Source organism: Camelus bactrianus, chromosome 34 (assembly GCF_048773025.1).
Source record: "Camelus bactrianus isolate YW-2024 breed Bactrian camel chromosome 34, ASM4877302v1, whole genome shotgun sequence".
Lineage (NCBI taxonomy): Eukaryota > Metazoa > Chordata > Mammalia > Artiodactyla > Camelidae > Camelus > Camelus bactrianus.
In genome coordinates this window covers 6,826,485-6,851,813 of record NC_133572.1, presented here as the reverse complement: position 1 = coordinate 6,851,813, position 25,329 = coordinate 6,826,485, and the positions used below count along the sequence as shown (strand labels likewise).

General features: G+C 44.3%; 1 protein-coding gene across 2 annotated transcripts; it reads left to right on the top strand.

Moving 5' to 3' along the window:
* The first annotated feature begins 2,388 nt into the window (after positions 1–2,388).
* On the top strand, positions 2,389–25,203 carry YBX3 (Y-box binding protein 3). 2 transcript variants are annotated; one of them, XM_074357388.1, is made up of 10 exons: positions 2,389–2,880; positions 6,768–6,831; positions 7,840–7,873; positions 10,264–10,353; positions 12,119–12,241; positions 15,200–15,403; positions 20,277–20,374; positions 21,968–22,139; positions 22,711–22,809; positions 24,628–25,203. In XM_074357388.1, the coding sequence occupies exons 1-9, from the start codon at positions 2,598–2,600 to the stop codon at positions 22,774–22,776; spliced, it is 1,134 nt and encodes a 377-aa protein (XP_074213489.1). In that variant the 5' UTR covers positions 2,389–2,597; the 3' UTR covers positions 22,777–22,809; positions 24,628–25,203. The 2 variants fall into 2 exon arrangements, with proteins under 2 accessions (XP_074213489.1, XP_074213490.1); XM_074357389.1 differs by lacking the exon at positions 15,200–15,403.
* The last annotated feature ends 126 nt before the right edge of the window (positions 25,204–25,329 follow it).

Sequence of the window (25,329 nt, the reverse complement as noted above, 5' to 3'; positions counted from 1 at the left end):
ACAGTTGTGCAAGCTCTGACTCCCTTCATACTCGCAACAGAGCGGCTTTTGTTTTCATGACCAAACCAGTCATAGCTTAAAAATGATTGTTGTCAACAATTAGATTATGATTCTTTTTCATTATTGTTCCACTTTGAGCTCAAATTTAAGAAATGACATTTTCTTACAGTAGAAATGATAGGGGAAAAATGATTTAACATCCCATAAAAAAAAAAAACCTTACAGCAAGCTCCATTTTGATCAGCTTTGGATACTCATAATGTAGCACTTGGCACATGCAGAGTGTGTGTTTAGTAAACACGAACTAACGAGTGAGCATGTGAATTAATGAGTGAAGAAGTGGAAGACTTTGTGTGCCTCTGTATCATAGCTGTGCTCCAGTTATGATTATTAAAAGAACATAGATCATTGTTTATTCTAATTAATTCTCTCTACATTTATTTAGCACAGAACCAAGAACTCCCAGCTGCTCACTGCTTTTTTGGGATGAAAATGAGTAGTAGTTTTGGGAGCCATTCCAGCACAAAATTCTAGGAAATCTCAGGATGCATCTGTAATTATTTTAGGGTCTTCCAGAGGTTGGAGACCACACCTGTTAAGAATTATTTTCAAAGGGTGAAGACTCTGTGTGTGTGTGTGAATATGTGTGTGTATATACATACATACATACATATATATATATATATTTTTTAAGGATTCACTATTAAATTGAATTTGAGGAGTTCAAGCCCTCTCATTTTTTTTTCTTGCAAACCCAATTCTGCATAGCAATAATCACTCTGCCAGATAAGAAAGTCAATGGCCAGTCCTCACCAGTATAAATCACGCATATAATTTAATTTTAATTAATACTATACTGTTTAAAAATTAAGAAATAATTTAATCATGCTTAGAATCAGATCAGCATTTAAAAAAAATACACCCAAATATAGACAATATTGCCATATGGTCCATACTGAAGTCAGTCCAAAATAGGACTCTAACATTTACAAATTTGCAATTTTAAAAATGTAGGTGAGTTACATGGAAAAGCCAAATAGTCCATATTTTGCTATTTCTCCTAAGAATTTCTTTTTGAATTTGTATTTTTTCATGGATAAAGTAAGAAAGTGATAAGACAGAGTAGTTTTATAATCATCGATAATAAACGTGTTGAGAAGTAATTGAGTTTGGAAAATGTTGGTCTTTTGGTTTGTTTTCATTTAGCAAACATTTACTATGTTACAGCTCTATGCTAGATCCCGTGCTTACCAGTGGAGATACAGTGGTGAATTACACTTGCTAGCTACCCTCCTGATGTAGCCACATGACATGTAATTCCAGCGGGAAGTAATAGGTAAATGGTTTGGGGGAACAGGGGATGAAAAAAGGGAGCTTTTGTTGGACCCAGATACTGGAGTTACATATGGTAATCCCATCTACCTTCCAGGGTGCCTTTGAGAGACGCTCATAAAGGAGGAAACTGACTCTGGGACATTGAACGCCTAGTTCAAGTCAACTCGGTTAATTAAGAGCAGCGCTGGAGTGCATACCTACACTCTGTCTAGACCCTGGAGGCAAAGAACACCGAATATCCTGTATCTCAGTTCTTGAGTCCCTCTGGCTAGGTGCCTAGCATAATCCTGTCCATTCTCTAAAGGCCACGTGGGCTCTTCCAACTGGGAATAACGTTTACTGGGTGATCTGTTTGTCTGTACCTCTCCTCGCTGAGGCCAAGAGGGCTCAGTTGCGGAGGCTCTCACCAGCTGGCAGAGGTAATTAGAACAGGAGGTGGGGTGTGGATTTACTCATTTTTAAAGAAGTGTAGTAGTAGTTTATGCATCTGAACAGCTCACTTGTTGCCGTTAATCTGCTGTAAACTCGGATATTTATATTAATTCTCGGAGGTTTGGACTTCAGTCTCCTCACCTGTGGCTGAGAGACGAAATGATCCGTAAATCATCTCTCCGGAGTAAGGAGCCAAACCGCCTTCAGATTTGATTATTCCAGTTCATTGCTGTAGCAGAAATAGTTTCTGGTGCTTCATAAAAGTTGACTGAATAACTGGAAAGGATTTAAAAACCAGCGTTTGGGAGGGAGGAGCGCCAGGTCATCTGGACGCCCGAGTCTGCCTCTCCGAGAAGATGTGGGGAGGCAGGAGCGCCCCGCTGCCCGGCTCCAACAAAGGGACGGCCGCGCGGGCTCGGCAGAGAACTCCAGACACCCCGCCAAGCTCAGATCCACCCTTGCTTTCCTCTGGCGGCCGCTCGGCCCCTGCGCTCCATCCCGGCCTGACCGGTGGGCGGAAAGGCACCGGGTGCCTTTAAATGCTAATGAAGTCGATGCCCAACTCCGGAGCCAACTCTCCCCACCCTCTTCCCTCCCGGGCCGGTGCGCCGCCTAGAAAAACTTGTGCGGGGCCATTTTTGGGGCAGTAAGATCGAGCGAGGAGCCCAAGAGCGAGCGCGCAGCCCGAGAGCTCGAGCCGCCTCCGCCGCCCGCGCCGCGAGATCCGCACCGGCCTCCCCGAGAGCGAGCCCCGGCCGCCGCGACCAGCAGCCGCGCTAACCGCCGACCAACCGCCAGCGAGGTGCCCGAGTGAGCGCGGAGGAGGCGGCATGAGCGAGGCGGGCGAGGCCACCACCACCACCACCACCACCACCACCACCGCGACCACCACCACCGCGACCACCACCCTCCCGCAGGCTCCGGCGGAGGCGGCCGCCGCGGCCCCCCAGGACCCCGCGCCCAAGAGCCCCGCGGGCGGCGGCGCGGCCCCGGCGCCCGCCGCCCTGGTCGCGGGAAACCCAGCGGGGGACGCGGCCCCCGCAGCCCCGGGCACCGCGGCCCCCGCCTCTTCGGCCGCCGCCGGCAGTGAAGACGCGGAGAAGAAAGTTCTCGGTGAGTCAGGCCCGGGAGCGTGGGGGCTGCCCCGGGCGGGGCGGGCGGCCGCCGAGCACGTGTGGGCAGCTCCGGCCGCCTCCCCCACCCGACGGGAGAGCGGACAGCGTCGCGTCCCGGGGGACGTCGGGTCCCGGGGGCCGGTGCCCGGGCTCCGCCTGTCCCGCTGGCGCTGCCAGGTGAGCGCGCGACGCCCTGCGCTCCCGCCCCCCGAGCGCGCCCTCCTGGTCCAGGACCCGCAAGCTGGGGTCTTGGGTCCCCGAGACGGGCACTGTCGCACGCTCCCGCGGCGAAGCAGGCCCGGATGCGAAGGGGGAAGGAGCGGCAGTCGCGAGGAAGGACCCAGGGTTGGGATGCATGTGGATGGAGGGATGGGACAGGTACATATGTCGGACGGGAACTTAGGGGTCCTCGCTTAGGATCGGGGAGAGCATTTCTTTCGGGGGAGAGGAAGGCGCTCGGAGACCGGGAGGGGAAGTTGGAAAAGCTTCTTGCCGGGAAGGCTCAGGTGTCTGTCCCTGACGCCCTTCCCACAGGGGCACGGGAACCAGGCCATGCTGCTGACGGCCACATGCCGGCAGAGAGGTGTTGCAATCCTCTCCGGGAAACTTGGCTCTGGGTCCCGCGTCCTCCGCCCTCTCTGAGCCCGCTGCTGCAGAGAACCGTTCAGTGTTTACCAATCGCTACACGTTGTCTTCTTCCTGGATTGTGGGAAAGCTTTTCGTGCAGCAGCTGAAAAAACTTCCTCGGAAGTGTGGATATGACGTTAGTTCACAGCATCGTTATCTTGGGACTGGTAACTTAAGAAAGGAAATGGGAAGATGAGATGTTCAGGTCCGGGGTGGGGCAGAGCATTACAAAGGGTGTCCTGTGGTCATTGTTGGTTTTGTCATGTATTTTGGCGCGTTCTCTCCTTAAGTGACGCCCTGTGTGAGGCCCAAACGGGCTCATAAAGCAGGTGGGTGGGGAATCAGGTCTCTAAAAGGTGAGTGTTTGTTTTTTCATTCACTCTTTTTTAAACAGGAGAGTTAAGAGAGCGTGTAGGATGCTTTAGAGAAATTCTCACTATTTTGGGTGGGATTTGTTTGATGACTCTGAGTCTTGCCTGACCAATTTTCTAGGAAGAAAACTGGGGGAGTAATGTGAAGAAAGAAAAGTGCCATCTAATGTTTCCTGCCTTAAGGGGCCTGTTTTCATGTTTTTCAAGGGCTAAATTTTACTTAGTTACTGTCAACATGTTCGATGTAACTTGTGTAGGTTAAGAAACGAAACAGCCTCAGTTCACCGGACTAAAAGTTGCTTGTATCTCCTCGGTGTTGCATTGTGATACTGTTTCCAACAAGTGTTTCTTGGAACACTTCCGTGCAGAATGTCAGAGAGACAGCCTTGGCTTATCCAAAGCAGTATTAAGATATATTCTTAATGATAACTTATTTTCCTGTAAAGAAATTTTGCAGTTTTTCACTTGATTCTTGTATCCTTCTGGGTCTGACTAATCTTCTCAAATTTTAAGCTGAAACAGAAATCTTTAAAGATGAAGGAAACAGATAAATTAACTTCCTCAACCACCAACTGCTCGTAAGCCTCTAACATCCCTGGTGATGAGTATGGAGGTCTTTGACCTTTCCACTGTCACTCCAGCTCTTCAAATGACAGACAGCCTTCTACCTGACATTTCAACACTGTCTCTGTCCAGTGTGTTCTGCCATCTCCTTTTCCTTAGCCAAGCAAACACATGGGTGCCTGAAATGTGCCAGGGACAAAGCGACTGAAATGGAATTCCAGTTTGGGATTCTCCCATTCTCGATTTTACAAACGGTCTTGAACTTGAGTGCTTAGCCACAGGCTGGGGAAAGAGTCCACCTCCCGAAAGAAAATTTCCCTTCTAATGAACATCATAGAAGCTTGACATTCTTCCTCTGCCCCCATGTCCCCCTCCGTGGATGTGAAGTGAGTTTATGGTTTTAAGGCAAGAAGGGTGCATGGATGCATTTGGCCTTATGAAGTGGTTGGGAATGTTTGTGGAATTAGGAAACTTTTTAAAACTACACTGGGAGTAAAAGTAACCTGCAGCCTAGATGGAAGTGATACTTGGAAATCACTTTGATCTTTCTCCTGAGTACTGTTGCTTTTCTAACGAAGATCATGCCTTTGACAGTGCCTAGGGACATTAACTGTATGAAAATGAATCAAAGGAGTTCCTAGCTTTGCATTTTCCTTATGTTCTTCTGGGTCATTAATTGTGGGGCAAATGAAAGGAGAGACAAAAAGCATATGATTTGAAATAATGTGTGATTTAAAAGCATGTAATTTATCAAAAACAGTCATATGTGTACGTTTGGATTTAAAATACAGAATTTTTTTTTCTTCTTTGCCTTGCTGCTGTTATTAGAATGGCCTAAAACTGAAGATTTTAAGGGTTTAATCTCTTCATTGGAAAGATCTTCCTTACTTGGAATTAGGTCTGGAGGTTGCTCAGTCAGTGGTGGGCAGAGTGACTCTGAAGGCAGGAAGATGTTTTTTCCCCCTCTTTTTACAAAGAGAGCTAAAATACTTCCCCAAGCATATCAGTCTACCAAACTCAGAACTAACCCCGCCCACAGCAAAACCAGTCCTAATTACTGTTTTAGTCTTGAATTTAAAAACTGAATCCTTATTGTTTATCCTTGGAAATTAAAAACTTTGTATCTCATAGAGAGGCAGCTTGGATTAATGTTAATTGTTACTTCCATTCTCTGCTAAGCATTTTTTTTTCTTTTTCAAAGTTCCCTATTGTTCCTGTTTCACTGAGTCTTGATCATTGCTTTATGCATGTCCTGAGCTTAGACATAGGCATGTCCTAGAAGTACTGGATTTGCTATTCACAGTCGATTCAAAGGAGTCATCTAAAATCATAAGTGGCTGAAATAGATATGAATCTGCGAGTACAAGTTATATGGCCATACTGTTTGTTTGGATTCCTTCTCTTAAATGTATTGAAATCTAGTGTTGTGCAGAAATGTACTCACGACACAAAGTACAGACAATCATCAAGGTAAAGAGAGGGATGTTATTAAGAAAATGCTGTTTGATTCCCACCAGCTGTGGAGAGTAGGGTAAACAATGAAACAGAATCCCAAATTCATCACTGCTTTGAAAAGGCCTGTTACATCATGTCTCAGGGTGGTAAGGACAGAACTGGGCTGAGACCGCATCACTTCTATTATTACTCTTGACTCCCTGATAGGCCCCGTCTGGCACTGAGACAAGTTTCTTCAGGTCTTTGTAGATTAGCTACTAACAAGGAGCTACTATTTCACTGTTTAAAGTTTGGCCACTATTTGAGAGTGTGAAAGTTATGTGTCAGGTCATTGGTACATACTTTGTGTGTCTGCAGTCTCTTGCATTGTGACCTTTACTTTGTGCTCAGAAAAATTTTCTGTGTTAAAACTTTAAAGAGGAAAACGAATATATGTATGTATATGTATGACTGAAGCATTATGCTGTACACCAGAAATTGACACGACATTGTAAACTGACTATACGTCAATTTAAAAAAATATACAAAACAAACAAACAAAACTTTAAAGAGCATTTTTTGTTTTGTTTTTCCTTGAATGGTGTTTCTCAATTTTGCCTCTTGCAGAGTTATATAGACTTATGCCCATTCCTGATCTTAGGACTTTACTGAAAAGTTTAACAGGGAAGAAAGGTTTAGTCTTCTGAAAAGTTTTTCCCTGTGACATCTTCACTTGCTCCATTTTCCTTCCCAATATACTTTGGAGTTAAGCTTTTAATGGTTTCCTCAGGTATGTTTAGGCTTTAAATAATGCTATCAAGACCTTAGTGGTATGAGCTGTATCTCTTTGTAGGTCAGATACTAATTTATCTGCTTAATCCTATTTTAGCCACCAAAGTCCTTGGCACTGTCAAATGGTTCAACGTCAGAAATGGATATGGATTTATAAATCGGTAGGTGTGTGTATCTCTGCGTGTTTTCAATGTGTACTTATGTTGTGGCACCTGCTGTTGGTGTCTCTTCCCATCCTTTATTGATGGCTGGTGTTAAGTTTTAAGATTTCTGAGCACTGTAAATATTCTCATTTCTAAGCTGATCAGAAAATATTAATTAAATACATTTCTAAAACACTGATAAATTAATAACGTATTTTACACAGTCTGGCCATGAAAAGACAAGAGGTGGTGGGGGGAGGATTAAATCAGAAATGGGAAGGGCCGGGGGATGACTGAGTCGGTATCCACGGTGTCACAGACAGAGAAGTGGAGTCTCAGACTGCTTAAGCAACTTTCCTAAGGTCTCACGACTAATGAGTAATTGAGCTGGATCTGTAACCCAGGTCTGGTCCAAGTCCTGTGTGGAAACCGTAGTGTTTTCTTGAAGCCATGGTAACTTCCAGCCATATAGGAATGAGAACACAACTGTGAGCTGCTGGGGGTGTCATAATGTTTCCACATGATATCCTCATTTTCTTTACTCCCCTGCCCATACCCCCCCCTTTAAAAAATTCCTCTAGTTTCTTCCTTGCATATTTTGGTGGGTGCGTTGGGGCGATTAGGACGAGGATGGAGCTGTTTTAGGTTTCAGTGTAAGGAGAGCCTCGTTCACAGCTGTGCCCTGTCCTTTTAACCATCTTGCTTTGCTTTGCTTTGCTGGGAGGGGAATCTGGGGCTCTGGTTACACAGCATGTGATTTAGGAAGAGCTGAGAGGAAAGGGATGTTTCTGGCTGTTGAATCTGTATGCCTGTTTCGAAGCACTGGGGTCACCTGGAGTAGGGTGGGTATCTTGAGGGTTTAGAAGTTTTTAATGAGGATGCTTTGAGGCATCTGAATTAAGTTTCAAGGATAAACAAACATGTTGTGTTTTGAGGTCTGGGAATCCAAACTCACAAAACATCTGTTCTTTTACGTTTGTTCACATACCTAGTATCTTTAATTGTGAACTTTTTATCTTCCAATAGAAATGACACCAAAGAAGATGTATTTGTCCATCAGGTAAGTGGGAGAATAAATGTGACGTTTGCTCTTTGAGGGGAGGGGCTTCTGTAATGTGCTGTCGTCCCCTTCCCAAGGTGAGGTCCTGCACACTGCTGCTCTACTCCAGCTCTTTCTGGGGTTTTCTTTTGGCAAGAGTGCTCAGTTCCACTTCTGAAGATTAGCACATAAGCTCCTCTGTCCCATCGTACTGTTTTCACACAGTTTTTATTTTTGTAGTTTAAGGAAGTACTAGTCAGACCACTTTCTGAATTTTAAAGCTTTAGCAAAAGCCCTTGGGTCTCCATGTCAGCATCCTATTCTCCTGCCTTTGTGGTTCCTCCATAGTGTTTGACTGGGACCCGTCCTCTTCGGCCTGGGCGGGCATTGGTGAAGGGTTCCCTGTTGGAGCAGCTGGAACTTGAAGTGAATAGCGCAGCACAGCAAAGCCGATGGTTAGGGTGTGTGTACCTAAGACTGGAGAAAGCTCCTGATTCCCACGCTGGTCCTCACTCCTGCTGAAACCAGGCTGGGTTAGCATGTGGGCGGGGCAAAAAGGCCCACATTCCCCTAGATTCAAAGGAAATGTAGCAAATTGGTAAAATCTGGAAAACGTGGGCTTCTCTGCTATAGGAACCTCAGTCTTTCTTCACCGTATTAGCCTAGGATGTTGTTCTAATAGGACATTATGTGTGCTGGACTTGGCTTTACAAAATAGGTTGAAAGGAGTAGGTGTGCTCTCTGTTCGTTCCATGTGTTAGGTTTCAGTGAATTGTCTCACGTGTGTGTAGTTCTTAGTCTGTAACGACAAGGAGACGCAGAGGCAGGTACCAGCACCTGCAGGCTGGCCAGCAGCTGGCTGGCTGTGTGTGTGTGTGTGTTTCCTTCTGTTTAGGACCACGTGTGTACCGGGGTGGAGTCTGGTTCCTGGAGATAGTGATATGGAAGGATAGACTCTCCCGTTGTGGTTTCTATGAGTGACATTTCAGTTGTACCTCGGTCGCTGGAGTAGGTTATTTTGTCCAGACACAGTGACTTTTAGTCATAACAGACTGAAAGAAAGTGTTGCTTATAACACCTAGAGGCTAGTAGGCCTTTTGGGGTAAGAACTCGGCGTTTTGGGGACGGCTGGAGTGAAAGGAGTCTCTGTACCCATGGCCAGCTTCATCTGCCTGTGAGTTGTGACCTGATTCCAGCCCCGGGAGGGAGGCTGTGCAGTGAGTCACCTCGGTGTGCCGAGGCTCGCCCAGTTTGACAGGAAAAAGGGAGCGAGCCGGCAGGGAGGGGCTGTTTTTGGAATGGCTGAGTGTTCAGGCTGCCTGCGCGTATATCCTGTCCTGAACTGCCTTTTTCCTCTGTGGGTGAGGTCTCTGCCCTATTGGTTCATTCTTTTTTTTTTTTTCCCCTCCCTCCTACTCAGAGTAAGGGAAGGGCTGGATTACACATGCCTAATCGCTTTATAAAATAAGGTTGACCTAGTTCCAAAGAAACTCAGAGGCCCCTTTAACTATTTAGAGATACCAGCTAAAGAAATGGAAAATTTTATTTGCAGGAATCATTCTCTTCCTTCCACTGATTGAAAAAAACGGGCCGGTTTCACAAGCAGATATTTAGGTGCAGGTGTTCAGTGCAGGAGAGCATTTTCATTAACTTTTCAGTGTGTTATCAGGGACTGTGTAGGGATGAGGTGACATGTGAGTGGTGAGATGGGAAAATTTTGAGTAACTAGCATATAGATAAGAGCACAGGGGTATACATGCCCCCCCTTCCCTCCTCCTCCCCGCTGTCTTCCCCAGGCTGTCTTTTGTGATCTCAGATAAATCACTTACTAGCCTCCGGATGGTTCCCTCAGCCATAACATGGGAGGGGGAAGATTGTAATGTTAAAGTTAATGTTAATGTTGAGGTAATTTTGTATATTTTATCAGAAATATTTATCCCCTTGACATTTTTAAAACTTCTTTTGAGGTTAGCAGTTTCTCTCATCTATGAAATCTCTGCCCTAGAATGTATTTGTGTGTTTCTGCGTGTAAGATTTCATGAAAGCATCCTCCCCGCCCTCCCCTCATGAAGATAAAGTGTGAATCTTAGACACTTAGTAGTGCGGGGGAAGTAATCTACCCAGCATCGCAGCCAGGTGTCAGGCTGTGACTGCGCACTGGTTAATCCACCTATCAAGATGGATTTTGAAGGATAGCATGAATCAGGAAAGTAATGTGGAACGTAGGTTTATAGTGCTTTTTTGATTTGTTTTTGTTGTGGTTTTGGAGATCCAGGTTTGTTGGGAGAATAATTTTAAAAAGTAATATTAGAGCAACAGTTTCTTCAGTATAACTGGGAAACTTGAAGGTGATGAAATCTGTGGCCAGTTTGGGCATATACTTAATCTGGAATTTTCTATCCTCTTGACAGACCGCCATCAAGAAGAATAACCCACGGAAATACCTGCGCAGTGTAGGAGATGGAGAAACTGTAGAGTTTGATGTGGTCGAAGGAGAGAAGGTGAGAGGAGGCGGTGGTTAGGTGCCCAGGGTGCTGGTACGGCCTTCTCGCAGAGTAAATGGTCTCTCAGCCCTTAATGAATTGACAGTGCTTTGGAGTTTTTGAATGACAGAAAGAAGGGACTCAAGTAAAAACATTTCTGATTATTGAATGGCATCGTATGCATTGTTTGATATAATATAAAAGGACATTTAATTTCTATTTTAATAAATGATGAACCCTATTTCATTATGGAAGGAAAAGCTAATTTCTCAAGATTTAACATGGCATATTTTATTTTGGCACCAAGTGTATATTCAAGTATAGATTAAAATTAAATGGTTTTATAGTGTTAAAATAGATAAAAGCTGCTTTGGTGCCAAAGATTTCTTTTTCTAAGACTAAAGATTTTAGGCTGTGATTTGCAAGCTCTTCTGCCCAAATAATACACAGTAAATAGTGTTTTAGTCACAGTAAAAGAAGATTCAAATCAAATATAATCATTGTGTTTTCTCTTTGGCTTGGCTTTTGGAAAGCCAGAGGCGCCTGTGGCCTGTATGACAACTGTGTTCAGATGAAGAACAACCCAAGGGGCCAATGGATCATCTTGATGTGCATCTGCAGAATTTTTTTTTATGCTGTTACATATTTAATTCCAATATTAGCAGTGTCCTTTAATCTTTGTGTTCAATCAGCGGTCTATTATAGAGGTCAGTAAAATGATGTTAAAGAGGGACAAAAACATTTTAAAACTGTCTATGGTGGAGCTGCCTTGGCAGATTACCAGCCGTCTCAGCTGAGTTACAAGCTGAGTGAATGGTTAGTCACCTCCCGTGCGCTCTTTTCACATACGCACCACTCCACAGCCCATGTTCTTAGCAGCTCTCAAACTATTTTCTATTTTAAAAGAAAAACACTTTGTTTCATCTAATATAGAAATTTAAATGACTTCTTTACCAATGTGATCCCCCAGGTATCTTGCAAATCTCATGGAATTTGAAATCATTTACCAGCAAATGCTGGCCGATAGTGATCTCTGATGTCCCATCCAGCTCTTAAAATTTTGTTCTGCTAGGTTAATTTTACCTCTGTGTATTTTCAGAATTTAAGGTTATACAAATTGATGTAGAGTGTGTAATACACTCTTTTGAATCTCCTTTGTCCGAATTATATTTTTGAACCATTTGATCCATTTGTCCATATGAGAATAAGAATGCCAAGTCTGTTTCAAGGATAAGAAGAAGGTTTAAAGAGTGACCACATTTGTGGAGACCATATGTATGTGGAAGCTCAGTCAAGGACCCTTCATTCCTGCTGCTGCTGAGATGGGAGAAGTTTCCCTCATGATAACTTGATGCTGGACAGAGCCATGGAAGCCCACCAGCGGATTCTCTTAGTACCTCGGAGAGTAACACGTGGGCTGCAACCTTCTCTAGGAAGATAACAGTATCTCAGTTATTTTCCTGAGGAGTATTCTTCCCAGTCTAGCGTTTCTGCACTTACAGTTTCCTTATATTTACCAGTTTGTTCTTTAAAGAGGCGAGTCCTGCTCTTGAACCAAACAAGAAGGCACGGTTCAGGCTGTGGAAGCAGACCAGCTGTGTACATTTAAATCAGGACAGCAAGCATTTTGCTAACCCTGGAAAACGTGGATGTGTTTTTGAGGTCATGATCAGAGTTTCTGGTACATTCTGGCAGTCTGTAACTCTGGCGGTCTACGGGGGCTTTGTTGGTAGTTAGGTTGGCTTCTTTTTAATTTTGAGGCCGCCTCTGTTTTCTTTCTCAGGGGGCAGAAGCAGCCAACGTGACCGGCCCGGATGGAGTGCCCGTGGAAGGGAGCCGCTACGCTGCGGACCGGCGCCGGTACCGCCGTGGCTACTACGGCCGCCGCCGGGGGCCGCCCCGCAATGTACGTGGTCCCCCAGCCTAATGTTGACTGAAGATGTCTTCACAGCTAAAATTAAGTGTAGATACTTGGAGCAGAAAAATGCTGTATCTTCTCCTGGAGACACAATGATTTTTTTTTTTTTTGATGGGAAATTTTTAGTGTCCAGAATTGATCTGTAGCCACTGGTCCTAGTGGAAACTCACCATTCAGAAGTTGTATCAGTTTCTGTGTTATTTGGCTGCAAGTAGCAGACATATAATTATCCCGTAACAAGAAGGCTTAATTAAGGTGGGCTGTGCCAAGGTTGTCCAAAAGGCTTTCTCTTCATGTGGCTCTCTTGTCTGGCTGGAACCTAGTCACTCACTGGGACCGAGGAATGGGATTTCTGTGATTGGCTTAAACCTGTTGTTCATCCCTTGGCGCTGGTACCGTTAACTTCTAAGAAAATCAGCCTTTGGTTGGCAAAGAGGAAGGGGGAATAGCTGAGGAATAAGCAATAAACAGTGTGGGCCATAGAAATAGTCAGTAATTTGCCTCAGTTTTGTGGCTGTTTTATTTAGCATAGCATTTCCCATTATTTCAAAGCAAAGAGGCAATAAGTGGTTCTCCAGATTTTTAGTTCTTTAGATTGGTACCAATCCAGGTGGAAGGGTTTACAACCTTGTCTGGCCAGAGTTTTCTGAGGAGGCTCAGTTTAAAGCATTCTCAAGGCACCCAGAAGAATCCCATTCATCTGTGGTCACGGGGAACCTGTTAGATTTGAGTCATTTCTGGACATTTCTAGAATTAGTACCTGAGGTTCGTGCTATAGAATAAAACTGAGGACACTTTGTAAGCCCAGGACTGGGGCTATGTATATTATCCAAGGAATACTTTTGAAAAAATCTCACCAGAAGAAAGTATTTGCAGACTGCGAATGATTTATCTCTACACATTGATAGCTTCGTATCTCTGTTGCCCTGAGTGCTTCCTCTCTTTATTCTGCCATCTTCGAATGCAGCCCACATTGGTTTTTGTCAGATGCCTCATGGCATATTGTTTTTCTCTTTATATATTTTTCTTACCTATGTTTTGCTTTTTGTATTTAATTTTTAATAATAAGCTGTGTAGGGGGTGGTAAGATTGCACTACCATAGAGTTTACTGCTAACTCAAGTTCACCAGATTCACGGAGCTCAAGTTTTAGTTTTTTTTTATTTCTAGGCTAATTTAGAAGTAAAAGTGGTAGAAAACCTTTAGTGCCAATTTTCTCTTTAAAGACTTTCCTCCTCAGCTGGAAATTTCTAAAGTCATGCAGGTGAAAAATACTTAGAAATAAAATTGGCAAAATTCTGAATGTAAACATAAGGGAAGATTTCCTGCTCTGATACCTCTAAGTCCCAGCGGCTTGTTGAGTGTCTGTCAAGAGCCTGCTTGGCAGTGGTGGTGCCATTACTCTTGCTCTGTAAAGTGGAACTCCTGATGAAGGGTTTGGCTCTACGCAGCTCAAAAGACACAGAAAAACCTACAGAGAAAGCGCTTTACTGAGTCTCACTTGGATAGTTTGGTCGGCGTTTTCTGTGCTGACGTGTCTTTACGTCGTTGGGGACTGTATCGGATACCAGTTTCAGAAAGTGTAGAAGGGCCTGGTTTTTCTGAAATTAGACCAGTTGAGGCTAAAATCGAAGTTTTTCCTCTTTGGGAGTTTAGTTGCCCATGTGGGCTTGGCTCTGGAGGGTTCTGAACCGTAAATGGCCTCACCCTCAAAAGCAGGCATTTTATTTTTTTTCATTTAAAAAAATCAGTTACTTCCCTTAAGCCTGCCTGTGTCGTTGCAATTCCTCTTTAAAGTAAGAATCAAAGTAAAAATTTCTTTGAGGGGTGTTTAGCTGTTTGCTAACATATTTTTTTATATAAAACATTAGTATGTGATATGGTAGTTTAAATATAGGAAAAAATATAAAATGAGTCAATAATTTGCTTTGTTAATAAGGACTATATTTAGAAACTGTCTGTATCTATTACTTACTACTATCTGTTAAAGTGCAGTTAAAACTATTCCTAAACATACAAGGAGAACCATGACGTAAGTCAGTGGTTCTCAAACCTTTTGGTTTTTGGACCCATTTGTGCTTAAATATGGGATCCCAGAGCTTTTATTTGTGTGGTTTTATATCTTAATATTTAATGCATTAGAAATTAAGGCAGAAATTTAAAACATTTAATTTATTTAAAATAAACTCCTTACATATAAATATAAGTAACTTTTTTTTTTTTTAATGAAAACCAGATTTTTAAATTGAGTGAGAAGAGTGGTGTTGCTTTATATTTTGCAAATCTCTGATGTCTGGTTTAGTAGAAGATAGCTGGGTTCCCACAGCCCTTCTGCATTCGGGCTGCCGAGAGACCACGAGTCACTCTAGCTTCTGGGCAACACCACCCCCTCAACACTCAGAGAGGGGAAGGGGCAGACAGACAGTACCTTACTAGCACTATGATAACGCCTTGGGAAGGGTTTCAGAGACCCTGTCCACACTTTGAGAACTGCTCCAGGAAGCAAACCACTTTGGACTAACCTGTTGGTAGCACCAGCCGCCAAGAAATATATTTCCCTTGACTTTGCCCCAGTGGATGGCAAATGTTGATGGAGACACATTTGGTGGAGGTAAATATTATAAACCTTGTAGATGTTTTTTGGGTGGTTGATCAACTGATAACTCACCGATTGTAATTATTGGATGCTTACCAAATGCGTTACAGAGTGATGGCACTTGCTTTTCTGCTTCTTGGTATTTTATCTGCACAGATCTACTTTAATCTTAAAATCGTTTATCCCAGGAAGTCACCTGATAATCTGGGTTAAATGCATTTTTGCCTGTATAGTAGAATTGTTCCTTTGGGGGAAATTGTTTTTCTTTCGGTGATATTCACCCTAAATGGTATTCTTTGGTTCTTTCCTTGCTGAAACTCCTTCTGAACCTCTGTTTCTTTGCTTCGCTAGTACGCTGGGGAGGAGGAGGAGGAAGGGAGCGGCAGCAGTGAAGGATTTGACCCCCCTGCCACTGACGGGCAGTTCCCTGGCGCCCGGAGTCAGCTGCGCCGCCCCCAGTATCGCCCTCAGTACCGGCGGCGGTTCCCGCCTTACCACGTGGGACAGACCTCTGACCGCCGCTCCCGGGCCTTTCCCCATCCCAGCAGAATGCAGGTAACATTGCACCTGGGACCTCTCTTCAGCAGTCCTCACCCCTCCATCCTTCCTCTGCATCCTCTTCCTCCTCCTCCTCCAACACCAGCTGCCGGAAATAAAACCTTGCTTGTGGCTTCCCAATGCTCCCAGAGCGGGGGCAAGGCCTCCAGTCTGCTTTTGCAGAATGATCATTCCAGAACACTTCTAAAGGTGTGACCCCAGGAGCCTTGCCTGTCACTGGGGACGCCGGTGGGTAGGGCATGGCTTCTAGCTTGTGGAAGAATAAAAGACATGCAGTGGAGACAGACAGTGTGTGTCAGAGCTCAGCTCTGAAGCCAGGCAGGCCTGGATGTGAATCTTGTCTCTGCTGCTTATTACCTGTGAGCTTCTGAGAGTCACTTGTCCATCCTTTAAATGGGGATAATTGCCTCCTCCGTGGGGTTGTGATGAGCAAATCAAAGGCAGAGGCTGGCATGAGGCCCCCAGGAGAGATAACAGCTATAAAGGCCTTAATTGAGATGAGAGAGTATCGATTTTTAAGAGAAGCTAACATAGGATTGATTATTGATTGATTTCTCTTTTTTCACTGCAAATTATTGATAGAGCTGTTGTGAGCTTGACCTGCCATTAACAAGCCTTTTACCAATTTCGCAGTTCCCAGGAAACCTGGACATCTTGGGATAGGACGTCGCTTTCTTTACTACTGGCCACAGCTTTTTCCTCTTAATGTCCTTGGTTTCTGTTTTTTGTTTTTCCACCAAGTGTTTTGACTGAACATTGTGTTCAGTCTGTGCTCTGCTCCCCTTCTCCTGGCCTGCCATGCACGGCTGTGTTCCTTCCGCGTCGCTTCTTGCTTTCTGCCCTTCTCCTCTGCAGCAGCTGTCCCTGACAAATGTGCTAAAAATAACAGGAGCCCTGCATACATGGAGAGACTGGGTGCCTGAGGCGTAGTGGGTTTCTTTAGGGCAGACTCCAGGCTTCTAGGAAGTGGGGGCAGGAGGAGTCAGGGAGATGTAATACACATTTATTTTTAGGGCGTTAGTAGTGCCTTCCTGAAATAATCCTTGCTGTTTCGCGTATACGTATGTGCTGTACTTTTTTGAGAATATGATGATTCTTTTCCAAACTGTTGGAAATGCAGTGTATCTCACGTGAGGGGTTGAAGGTTCAGAGCGCAGGGAGTGTTGAGTGCCGTGCAGGGCATCATTTCCAGAGGCAGGGTGAAAACTGATTTTGAAAATGTCTGTTTTTTCTGATCATTGCACTCAGTTGTTTTAACTTAGGTTTAAATTCTTACCCATTTCATAGTTGAAATATTTGTAGTCTTTGAGAGAAGGATTATCTGACGGAGGAAAGGGAGCAACGTCGTTTGGCATCCACCAAGGACAGATGTTTGACATCAGTTCTTCTTCAGCTTTCCCTGCAGCTTTAGGAAGTTGGCAGTGGTTTCTGTATTTTTGTCGTCGTTACAGATGAAAAGGTTTGAGCAGTTAAAAAAAAGTAGCCACTTTTACCTAAGGTCACATGGGCAAAAAGGGGCAGAGCTTGATTTAAACTTACTCTGTGTGTTTCAGTCTCTTCCCAGTCTAGTATTCTGGTGACCCCTCATCCTTTGTATGTTTAATTGCTGTTTGTGTGTGTGTGTGTGTGTGTGTGAATCAAAGTTCCCGAAGAAGCAGCAGCTTTGCTCGTTCTGAGAACCAAAGGGCAGCTCGTGTGCTGGGATGGTAGGAGTGAAGAGGAGAGGGCTAGGAGGTGAGGTGAAGGTGACATCCTAGAGCAGCTGAAGTGAGCCCGGCAGACCACGAAAAGAACTACTGACCTGCTAAGGCAGGTAACGTAATTGAGAACTCATTGGACTGTTGGAGGAGTCGGCAGGAGGAGTTGGCCGACCCGCTCTAAGGATTTCCCTGTGGAGAGACAACCGTGGCGTGGATTAGAGCCGCCACAGTGGAGGTGTGATAAGGTCAGATTTAGGAAGCGTTTCAAACACAGAAGTGACAGCCTTTCTGATGGAGTGAGTGTGTGGTGTGAGGAGTGAAGGAAGCCTTTGTGACGAGAGATCAGGTTTAAGGGGAGAGGCAGGAGTCATCTGGAGGCCATCTTCACACAGGCAGTGTTGCCTCCGAGCGGAGATATTAAGTGGGCAGAAAAATAAAACAGTCGAGAGGTAGAAAGTGGCTTGGCTAAGAAGGTGTGGTTTCAGATAAGGTGGCTGACAAAGTCCTGGGGTTGGATTTGGGGCGAGACCTAAAAGGAGCGATGGAGCGAGGCACTCACATGCTGGAAGGGCATGAGAGGCAGAGGGAAGGGCACGTACAAGGGCGAGGGCCGAGGGGAGCCCCAAGTGGGGGAGACCAGGCTGTGAGCCACTTGTGGAGTCATCAAAACACACCCAGGGGCATGGTGCAGGTGAGAGGCACTGTCGAACAAGTGAAACAGAGCCCGGGACTGAGGTCTGGGGCACCCCGACGTTTCAGGATTGGATTTGGGAGGGGAGGAGTCTAGCAGAGGACTCGAGAAAGGGAGTGGGCAGGGGAACGTACTTCCAGAAGGGAGTGGGTGCTGTATTAAGTGCTGTGGGTCAGTGGAGGGAGTGAGGCTGAGACTTGATGTGTGGCTTTGGTACTTGGAGGTTAGTGGTGTGGTGAGGACAGAAGTCTGATTAGAATGAATTCAAGGAAGAGCCGGAAGGAGGCAGCATACTGAGGAGGAAGGGGTATCACATTTCCCCTTTGAGGAGGTTTCTGTGGTGGGAGAAGTGGTTTAACGTGTATGTCTGTGAGGGAGCTCAGGGAGATGGGGCAGGGGCTGGGGGAGGGTGTGGGTCAGGGCGAGGGTTCTGTTTGATTTGATTTTGTTTTTACATTGAATGAATTCACTCCTGGTCTCCCTTACCCTTTCCCTCACCAACAGCTTACTTCTGAAGCCATTAGATGGCCAGATCAAATATGCCACACACACACACACACACACACACACACACACACACACCCCCATCCATTTATATGCGTATAACTCAGGTGTTTGTGCGTGTGTGTGTATTTGTGTGTGTGTTGTGTGCTCCTTATTTTCTGTCTCCCAAAATGGCGTGAAGTCAATGACACCTTAATAGCATTAAGCATGCCTGGCCTCCAGTTTTTCATTTATAGATACCATTCCCCAATAAAAAGAAGCTCCTCTGGAGAAACAGCTGATTTCAGAGCCAGGCCAGAGAAAGCACAATATGAGCCTGGAACATCTTGTTGTGCCAGGAAGCACGGAAGTGCTCAGAGAGTGCTGGAGCCGGGTCAGAGGGGCCCGAGCCAGCGTGAACGGGCTCCCACCGGCCAGTAATGAGAGTAACAGACTTTCTCTCATGGAATAAAACAGAGAACCATGCGATCTTTGCAGAGAGAAAGAAATACAGATACTGAATTTGAGGGGAAATGAGATATTTACAGACTTTGAACGTACTTCTTCACAAAATCTGCATAAATTACAAAGGGGGGGAAGGAGGAAACTCACAGCAAGGAGCCTTAACTCCATCTCAAGGTCAGTGTTGTCCGTAATGGTGGGAAGTGAAACCAGGCGCCGTGGGACAGGGCGCAGTGAGAGGGACTCAGTGCCACTCTTGTGGCTTCCCTTCCAAAGGTGCATAAACTAAACCATGAGGAAACACCAAACAACCAGAACTGAGGGGTATTTTACAAATAAACTGGCCTTGTAGCCTTTAAAAGTGCCAAGGTCACGAAAGCCAGGGGGAGACCGAAGGACTGTTCCAGGTGGAGAGACAGCTTAGTCCAAGGTGTGGTTCTCCATGAGTCTCGTTGCTGTGAAGGGCATTTTGGGGACAAGTGGCAAGCCTGAATGGGGTCTGAGGACTAGATCCTATACTTCCAAGTCTCCTGTAAGTTTGTGATTATTTAAAGAAAAAAGCTGGAGAAGATGGGTGCTATTTCAGCTCATTTCTATGCCTGGATGGAGATGATGGCGGGGAGAAGGGAACCAATGTCCAGTGAAGGGGGCGGAGCTGAAGGCTCAGGTAGGCGAGAGAGGTGGTCGGCTTTGGCTTTGAGCGTGGACCGCTTAATCAGTGTCATGAGAGAAGGAAAACAAAGGCCGGCAAGTTGGTAGATTTGATAGTTAACATGGAAATTCTTCTCTGATTGCTTCTCTTTTCTTGGTGAAGTACGGAGAAGGAAGGAATATTCATTTTGAGGGGAAAAAAAAAGGTTGAGATGTGGCTGTATTGTAAGAATTTGAGAGATTGCTGTTCGGATTTTTTGTTAGTTTTTTCGTTCTTTCTTCTCTTGGAAGTTCTGCAGTGAATTAATTTTACCCCCCCAGCTTAAAATAAATTTCTCAAGGAAGTACGTTTTATTTTATTTTTTTTTAAATGTTTTACTTAAGTAAAGAATGAAACAGATAAAAGGGAAAAAATAGTGAAAGGAAGAAATCTGGTGAAGTTGTGGTTTGGAGGCATGGGAGAACCTCTGAGTGGAGAAGGCGTCACCCTGTTGAGGGGACACCCTGTCTGCAGGATCGGTGGGCCTGAGTTGGAAAAGATTGAAGAGATGCTCATTGCTCCAGTGAGAATGTCATTCCTTGTCCTTTTAGAATAGAGGTTCTCTTTCAAGAGATGAATGGAACACTTCAAAGTGTTTAATATTTTAAAATAGAATTAGGTGCACTGGGATCAGGCAAAATACTGCCCAGTGGGAAAGAATCTTTCCTTCAATCCTGTCTTTCACAAAGACCCAATCAGTGCGTAGCTCCCTGTTCGAATTGAGGGTTCCCAGCTTTGTGATGAAACCTTCTATTTTTTTCCTTTAAAAGAAAAATTCTGAACGCAGCTGTGTGCCGAATCTCTTCTGTCCTGTAGTGTGACACTCTCCTTGCCCCCTTCTAGGCTGGTGAGATTGGGGAGATAAAGGATGGAGTCCCAGACGGAGCACAACTTCAGGGACCAGTCCATCGGAATCCGACTTACCGCCCGAGGTTCCGTAGGTATGTGTTTCCTACTGACGGCGACTGGCTGAAGGACTTGGGAGTGACAGTGGGATGGAGATGGAAGTTGTGGGTCAGCTTTGTGGGTCTACTATGTGACTGAAGATGTGGCTGCTTTGACCTTACATCCAGGTTTGGGGTTGGACTCTGGGGTGTTTTATTTTAGATGGCTGTGTGACGTTTCCCCCTACTTAACAATTAGAGAAGCATTATTTGTTTCACATGATATAACCAAAAGCATTATTTGTTTCACATGATATAAATTAATGCTTAATTTTTCTTATACTTAATGAGACAAACAGAAATTAATTGATGGGTAGTGCTACAAACGGAGGAAGAATTGAGTGCCAGGGAGTATTTGGGACACTGAATACTCTGATAGCCGAGGCAGTCTAATACAGGATACAGATGTCTAAATCAGGATACAGATGAAATTTGGTCTGTATTTAAATTCCCACCCTACAATTACTTAGGCAAGTTTCTAGAATCCTCTTAGACTTAGTCCCCAGGTTTATAAGCAATATTCTACAGTTGTCAATAGGGTTCAATGCACTAAGGCATTTACGATAATCAGTACGGTGCCTGGTCTAGAAAGCCCTCAGTAAATATTGCTTATTGTTACTACCAGTGATCTTAGTGTTAGTAAGGGAGTGTTATTTTATTTCTGCTTTATCCCTTGTGACGACTGAATTGGGCTAGACTCCCTAAGTTCTTTTAAGCTTTTTATATTATATAAGCCTTCCTGTTTCCTCACCCTACCCTTGATGTAAGTAAAAAAAATAGAGCTTCATTCATACCACCTCAGGGTTTGGCAGCGAGGGTTTATTGAGAGGAGAGTGAGTGTATGGTTCTGGGAGAGGATTTGTACCACTCTGCGTCTTTTTTTCTCGTAAGATTCATTTCAGTTTTAGATGTAATCCTTCTAATGATTTATTAGGATTTTGCAAATAGAAGAGGCTTCATAGAAATGTCTTAATGAAAACAGAAAAAAGACGGTAGCATACACGAATCCCAGCTCTGTGAGTCCCGAGCTGTGGGACCTGGGGAAGTGATATTTGACCTTTTTTGACCTATAAAAGCAGTAATCCAGTATATTTCAGCCAAATACTTATCCTCTCTAAACTTCCTGGTTTTCTCTCTACAAATCTTAACTCACAGAATTAGCGCTGAAATTGAATTAAATATTTAACACGAAAGCATCCCAGCACAGGCTTTGGCGCAAAGTGAGTGATGCTAGTTTTCTCCCCATGTTCAGCCCCCTGAGTCTCCCCGACACACGGTCCTCGGAGGGCAGAGACCAGGCCATTTTCTTTCTTAATCTTCCCATCCTCAGTGCCTGCCAGAGGGCCTGCCAGGACCTTGCTGTGTTCAGCATACGTTTGTTCACCACAAACAGGTGTCCGGGTGAAGGGGGAAAATAATGGAAAAGCAGTTTTTTTTACACCTTGTTCCCTTTGCCGCATTAGTCTGTGTCTAATTCTAGCAGTGAGTCCCAATCCCTTGACTTAGTAACCTTTGAGAATAAAACCTCATGTTCTCAAGGACCCCGTCCCATTGCACGTGTCCTCTGTTCTCTCGTGTTCCCTGCTCCAGGGGCCCTCCTCGCCCACGACCCGCCCCGGTTGTTGGAGAGACTGAAGATAAAGAGAATCAACAAGCTGCCAGTGGTCCCAACCAGCCGTCTGCTCGCCGTGGATACCGGCGCCCCTATAACTATCGGCGCCGCCCCCGCCCTCCCAACGCTCCTGCACAAGATGGCAAAGAGGTGCGAGAAGCCAGCCAGCCGGAGGGGAGGCGGCCAGAGCATCCTTAACCATGTCAAACTTCAGTATCCCTTCTGAGAGTGGTTTTGTAATCTGAAAACTGAGACTTCAGATACATATAATATATATAATATTTTTATATATAGTTAACATTTTGCTTAAGATCCATGTATATGTATGTGGTGGAGGGGATGCCCTGCACATAACACAAATCAAATATTTAAATTCAACTAATTAGCTGTACTAGTGGGGACTCAGAGCTGAAGCATTCAGGGCTCTCTGGACAAAAGACAGCATTTACAGAGAGCCTCTCAACCTCTCAGCATGTGTTGAAAGCAACTGTATAATTTTTTACAGCTTTTTGTTCAGGGGAGTAGTGGGGCTTCATCGCCATTTAGAGGCCATTTTTCTCTGGTTCTAATTTTTGACGCATACTTTAGCATCGTTAAGATTTTGCACAGTGCTTTACCTTCACAGGCAGGAAGATTCCAACTTTTGAGATTTTAGCCTTGGACCTTCCACCTCCATCTGAATTGATTTGTTTCTGGGTTGTGGTTTTGTTGTGTGTTTTAGACCAAGGCAGGCGACGCGCCATCTGAGAACCCCGCTCCGGCCACCGAGCAGAGCAGTGCTGAGTGACAGCAGGCTCCCCAGGCACCTCACCACCTGCAGGTAGGAGCGCTGTGCCTTTCACACAGCTCTGCCTTCTCGACAGTTGCGCCGACCGGCCGACACTGGTTCTGAGATGCATCTGGGCCAACCTCTCGTCTCCATCAGGATTCTGGAGAAAGAGCGGTTTCGGTGGTGGTGTTGGCGGTCAGCCTCCCTGAGACTGACCTGCTTTTGCTAAGTTTTAGGGGCATAAACACGCAGACAGGGTTAAGGAGAGTCAACTTCTTTTTTCTAGATAGACAGTTGTTAACTATTAATACCACTTAAGAAAACTTTTGAAAAGTTTTACCTTTGTGACACCTAGTGGCCAGTTTGACCATTTAAAGGCCTCATTTGAGGAACAGGACTGTGATCTGTAGAATAAACCAGAGTGGTTTTCCCTTCCCCTTTCCCTTTGATAGCCACCACCATTTATTTTGAGACACTGCATGTGGCGCGTGAGAGCCGGGTTTACGTGTGCAGTGCAGGATCTGCTCGTGTCCTGAGTGGTCGCCGGCAGTTGCTTCATCCTCGGCCTCAGGAATGTATGCTGCCCGTAGGATGAGGTTGCTCGCCAGACTTGCCCACTGCGGTCGCTGCACGGATCTAGTGCGGTGCCGCATACGATGTACTTAAGCAGGGTGTGGGGAAGGATGGCCGCTCCGTAAAAGCCAGCTTGATTTTGTTCATTGTTGCTTCCTGCTTTTTTCTATCTTCTTGTTAAAGATCTTGGAAATTGCATTTATACAGGTAGACATATACTAGAAAGACTGACTCAGTTATGGAGCCAGTCTTAAAAGAATTTAGAAGCCATAGTTGGCTTCATTCTAGTTTTTTCATCCAGTAAGTCCTGAGACTTTAATTTTTCACTGTTTCTTAATTGTTGCCCTTTCCATTAAGTAAATAAAGAATTAGCTGTTAGTTAAAAGAGATGTTGTAAAGTTCATAGTCTCAGTGTTATTTTTCCAAAAATTAAGATTTCATAAAGTTTTGCGATCATTATTAAGTTTCTACTTTAAAAAAATTTTTATTTAATTATTTATTTAGTGGGAGGGAGGTAATTAGATTTATTTATTTATTTTTAGAGGAGGCGCTGGGGATTGAACCCAGAGACCTCGTGCATGCTAGTCGTGCGCTCTACCACTTGAGCTATACCCTCCCCGTAAGTTTCTACTTTATAAATGCCGTCTGCTTTTATACGCAGAGATTTGGGATTTAAATTAGCCTTTCACTGGTGACCATTTGCTATGCTGAGAATATTCTGTTTTATCTCTGGGTAGCATGGAAAGCTTATCATAGAAATAAATTCCATATTCAGACTTGCTTGCATTTACTGACAGAATTATGTTTCAGTTATTTGGTCATAACCTTTTATTTAGTAACATTATTTCCAGGTATTTTCTCTAAGGAAATAAATGATCCAAAATACAGGAAACATATTTCTACTATTTATAGTCTTAATATTGGAGAAGGGGTTAATATTGTGGTATATCCATATGAGGAGATACTGTACAGCCATTAAAATGCTTATGAAGAATCATCAATGCTATAGTGTCATTTATTTGAAAAGGCTTCATGATGGTAATTTTCTTTTATATAATTGTACAGAATTTTTACTATTATGTCCTGACTGTTCTGGTTTTTAAAAATATTTAAAGGTTTCCATTAAATTAATGTTTTAGTTTGCAAATCTATAAAAGATACACATGTAGATTTTGTTTAGAGCTTTTGAAATACTGCTTTTTGAATTACATAATTGTTTTGTATTTTTTGCCTTTTTATGCTTTAACTCTCGGTCATCGTGCCACTCTTTATAATTTCGATTTGAATTTTTTCCAGGTGACCTAAGAAATTAATGACCATTCAGAAAATAAGACTAAGCAAAAAACAGACCACGACCTTACCAACACCAAAGAAACGTCCAAGCAATAAAGTGGAAGACTAGTAACCAAGATGTGGACATTAGAATGTTTACTATTGTTCTTGACAAGACAAACAGCTACACAAGGAAAGCGTCAGCCGGTGTCTCCAGCAAGCTGAGACCCTGGGAATGCCTGCACAGAGCAAGAGAGTGACCTCCCCGCTTTCAGCAACCACTCGGTTTATTATTATTTTTTCTGGTTTTTACTGTTTTGGTAATATGAATTGAAAGAGGAATTATTAATACCACATGGGGAGACCCCCCCCCCAACCAAAGAAATCTGAAATATATAGTAAATGCTTTTTTTCCTTTTTTGTTCATTTTGGATGCTGGTGCTAAACTTCCAAGTGTCGTGATTTAAAAAGAAATTTTATGCCCTTCTTATTTATTTCTAGGATGAGGGGAGGGTAACATTTTGCTTTCTGATGTGACTCTCTTTGAAAATGTGCAGTCTGAAGTTCCTCAAAAATAAAATTTTTACCCTTAAAAGGAAAGGATGTATAACTGAAGTATGTTTTCCGACCTCAGCATGTGCTTCATCTTTTTTCCTCGCCCCATTCACTGAATAGCAAGTGCACAGCCAAACATCCAGGTGGAGCTGTGCTGTGTGATAGGCGCGG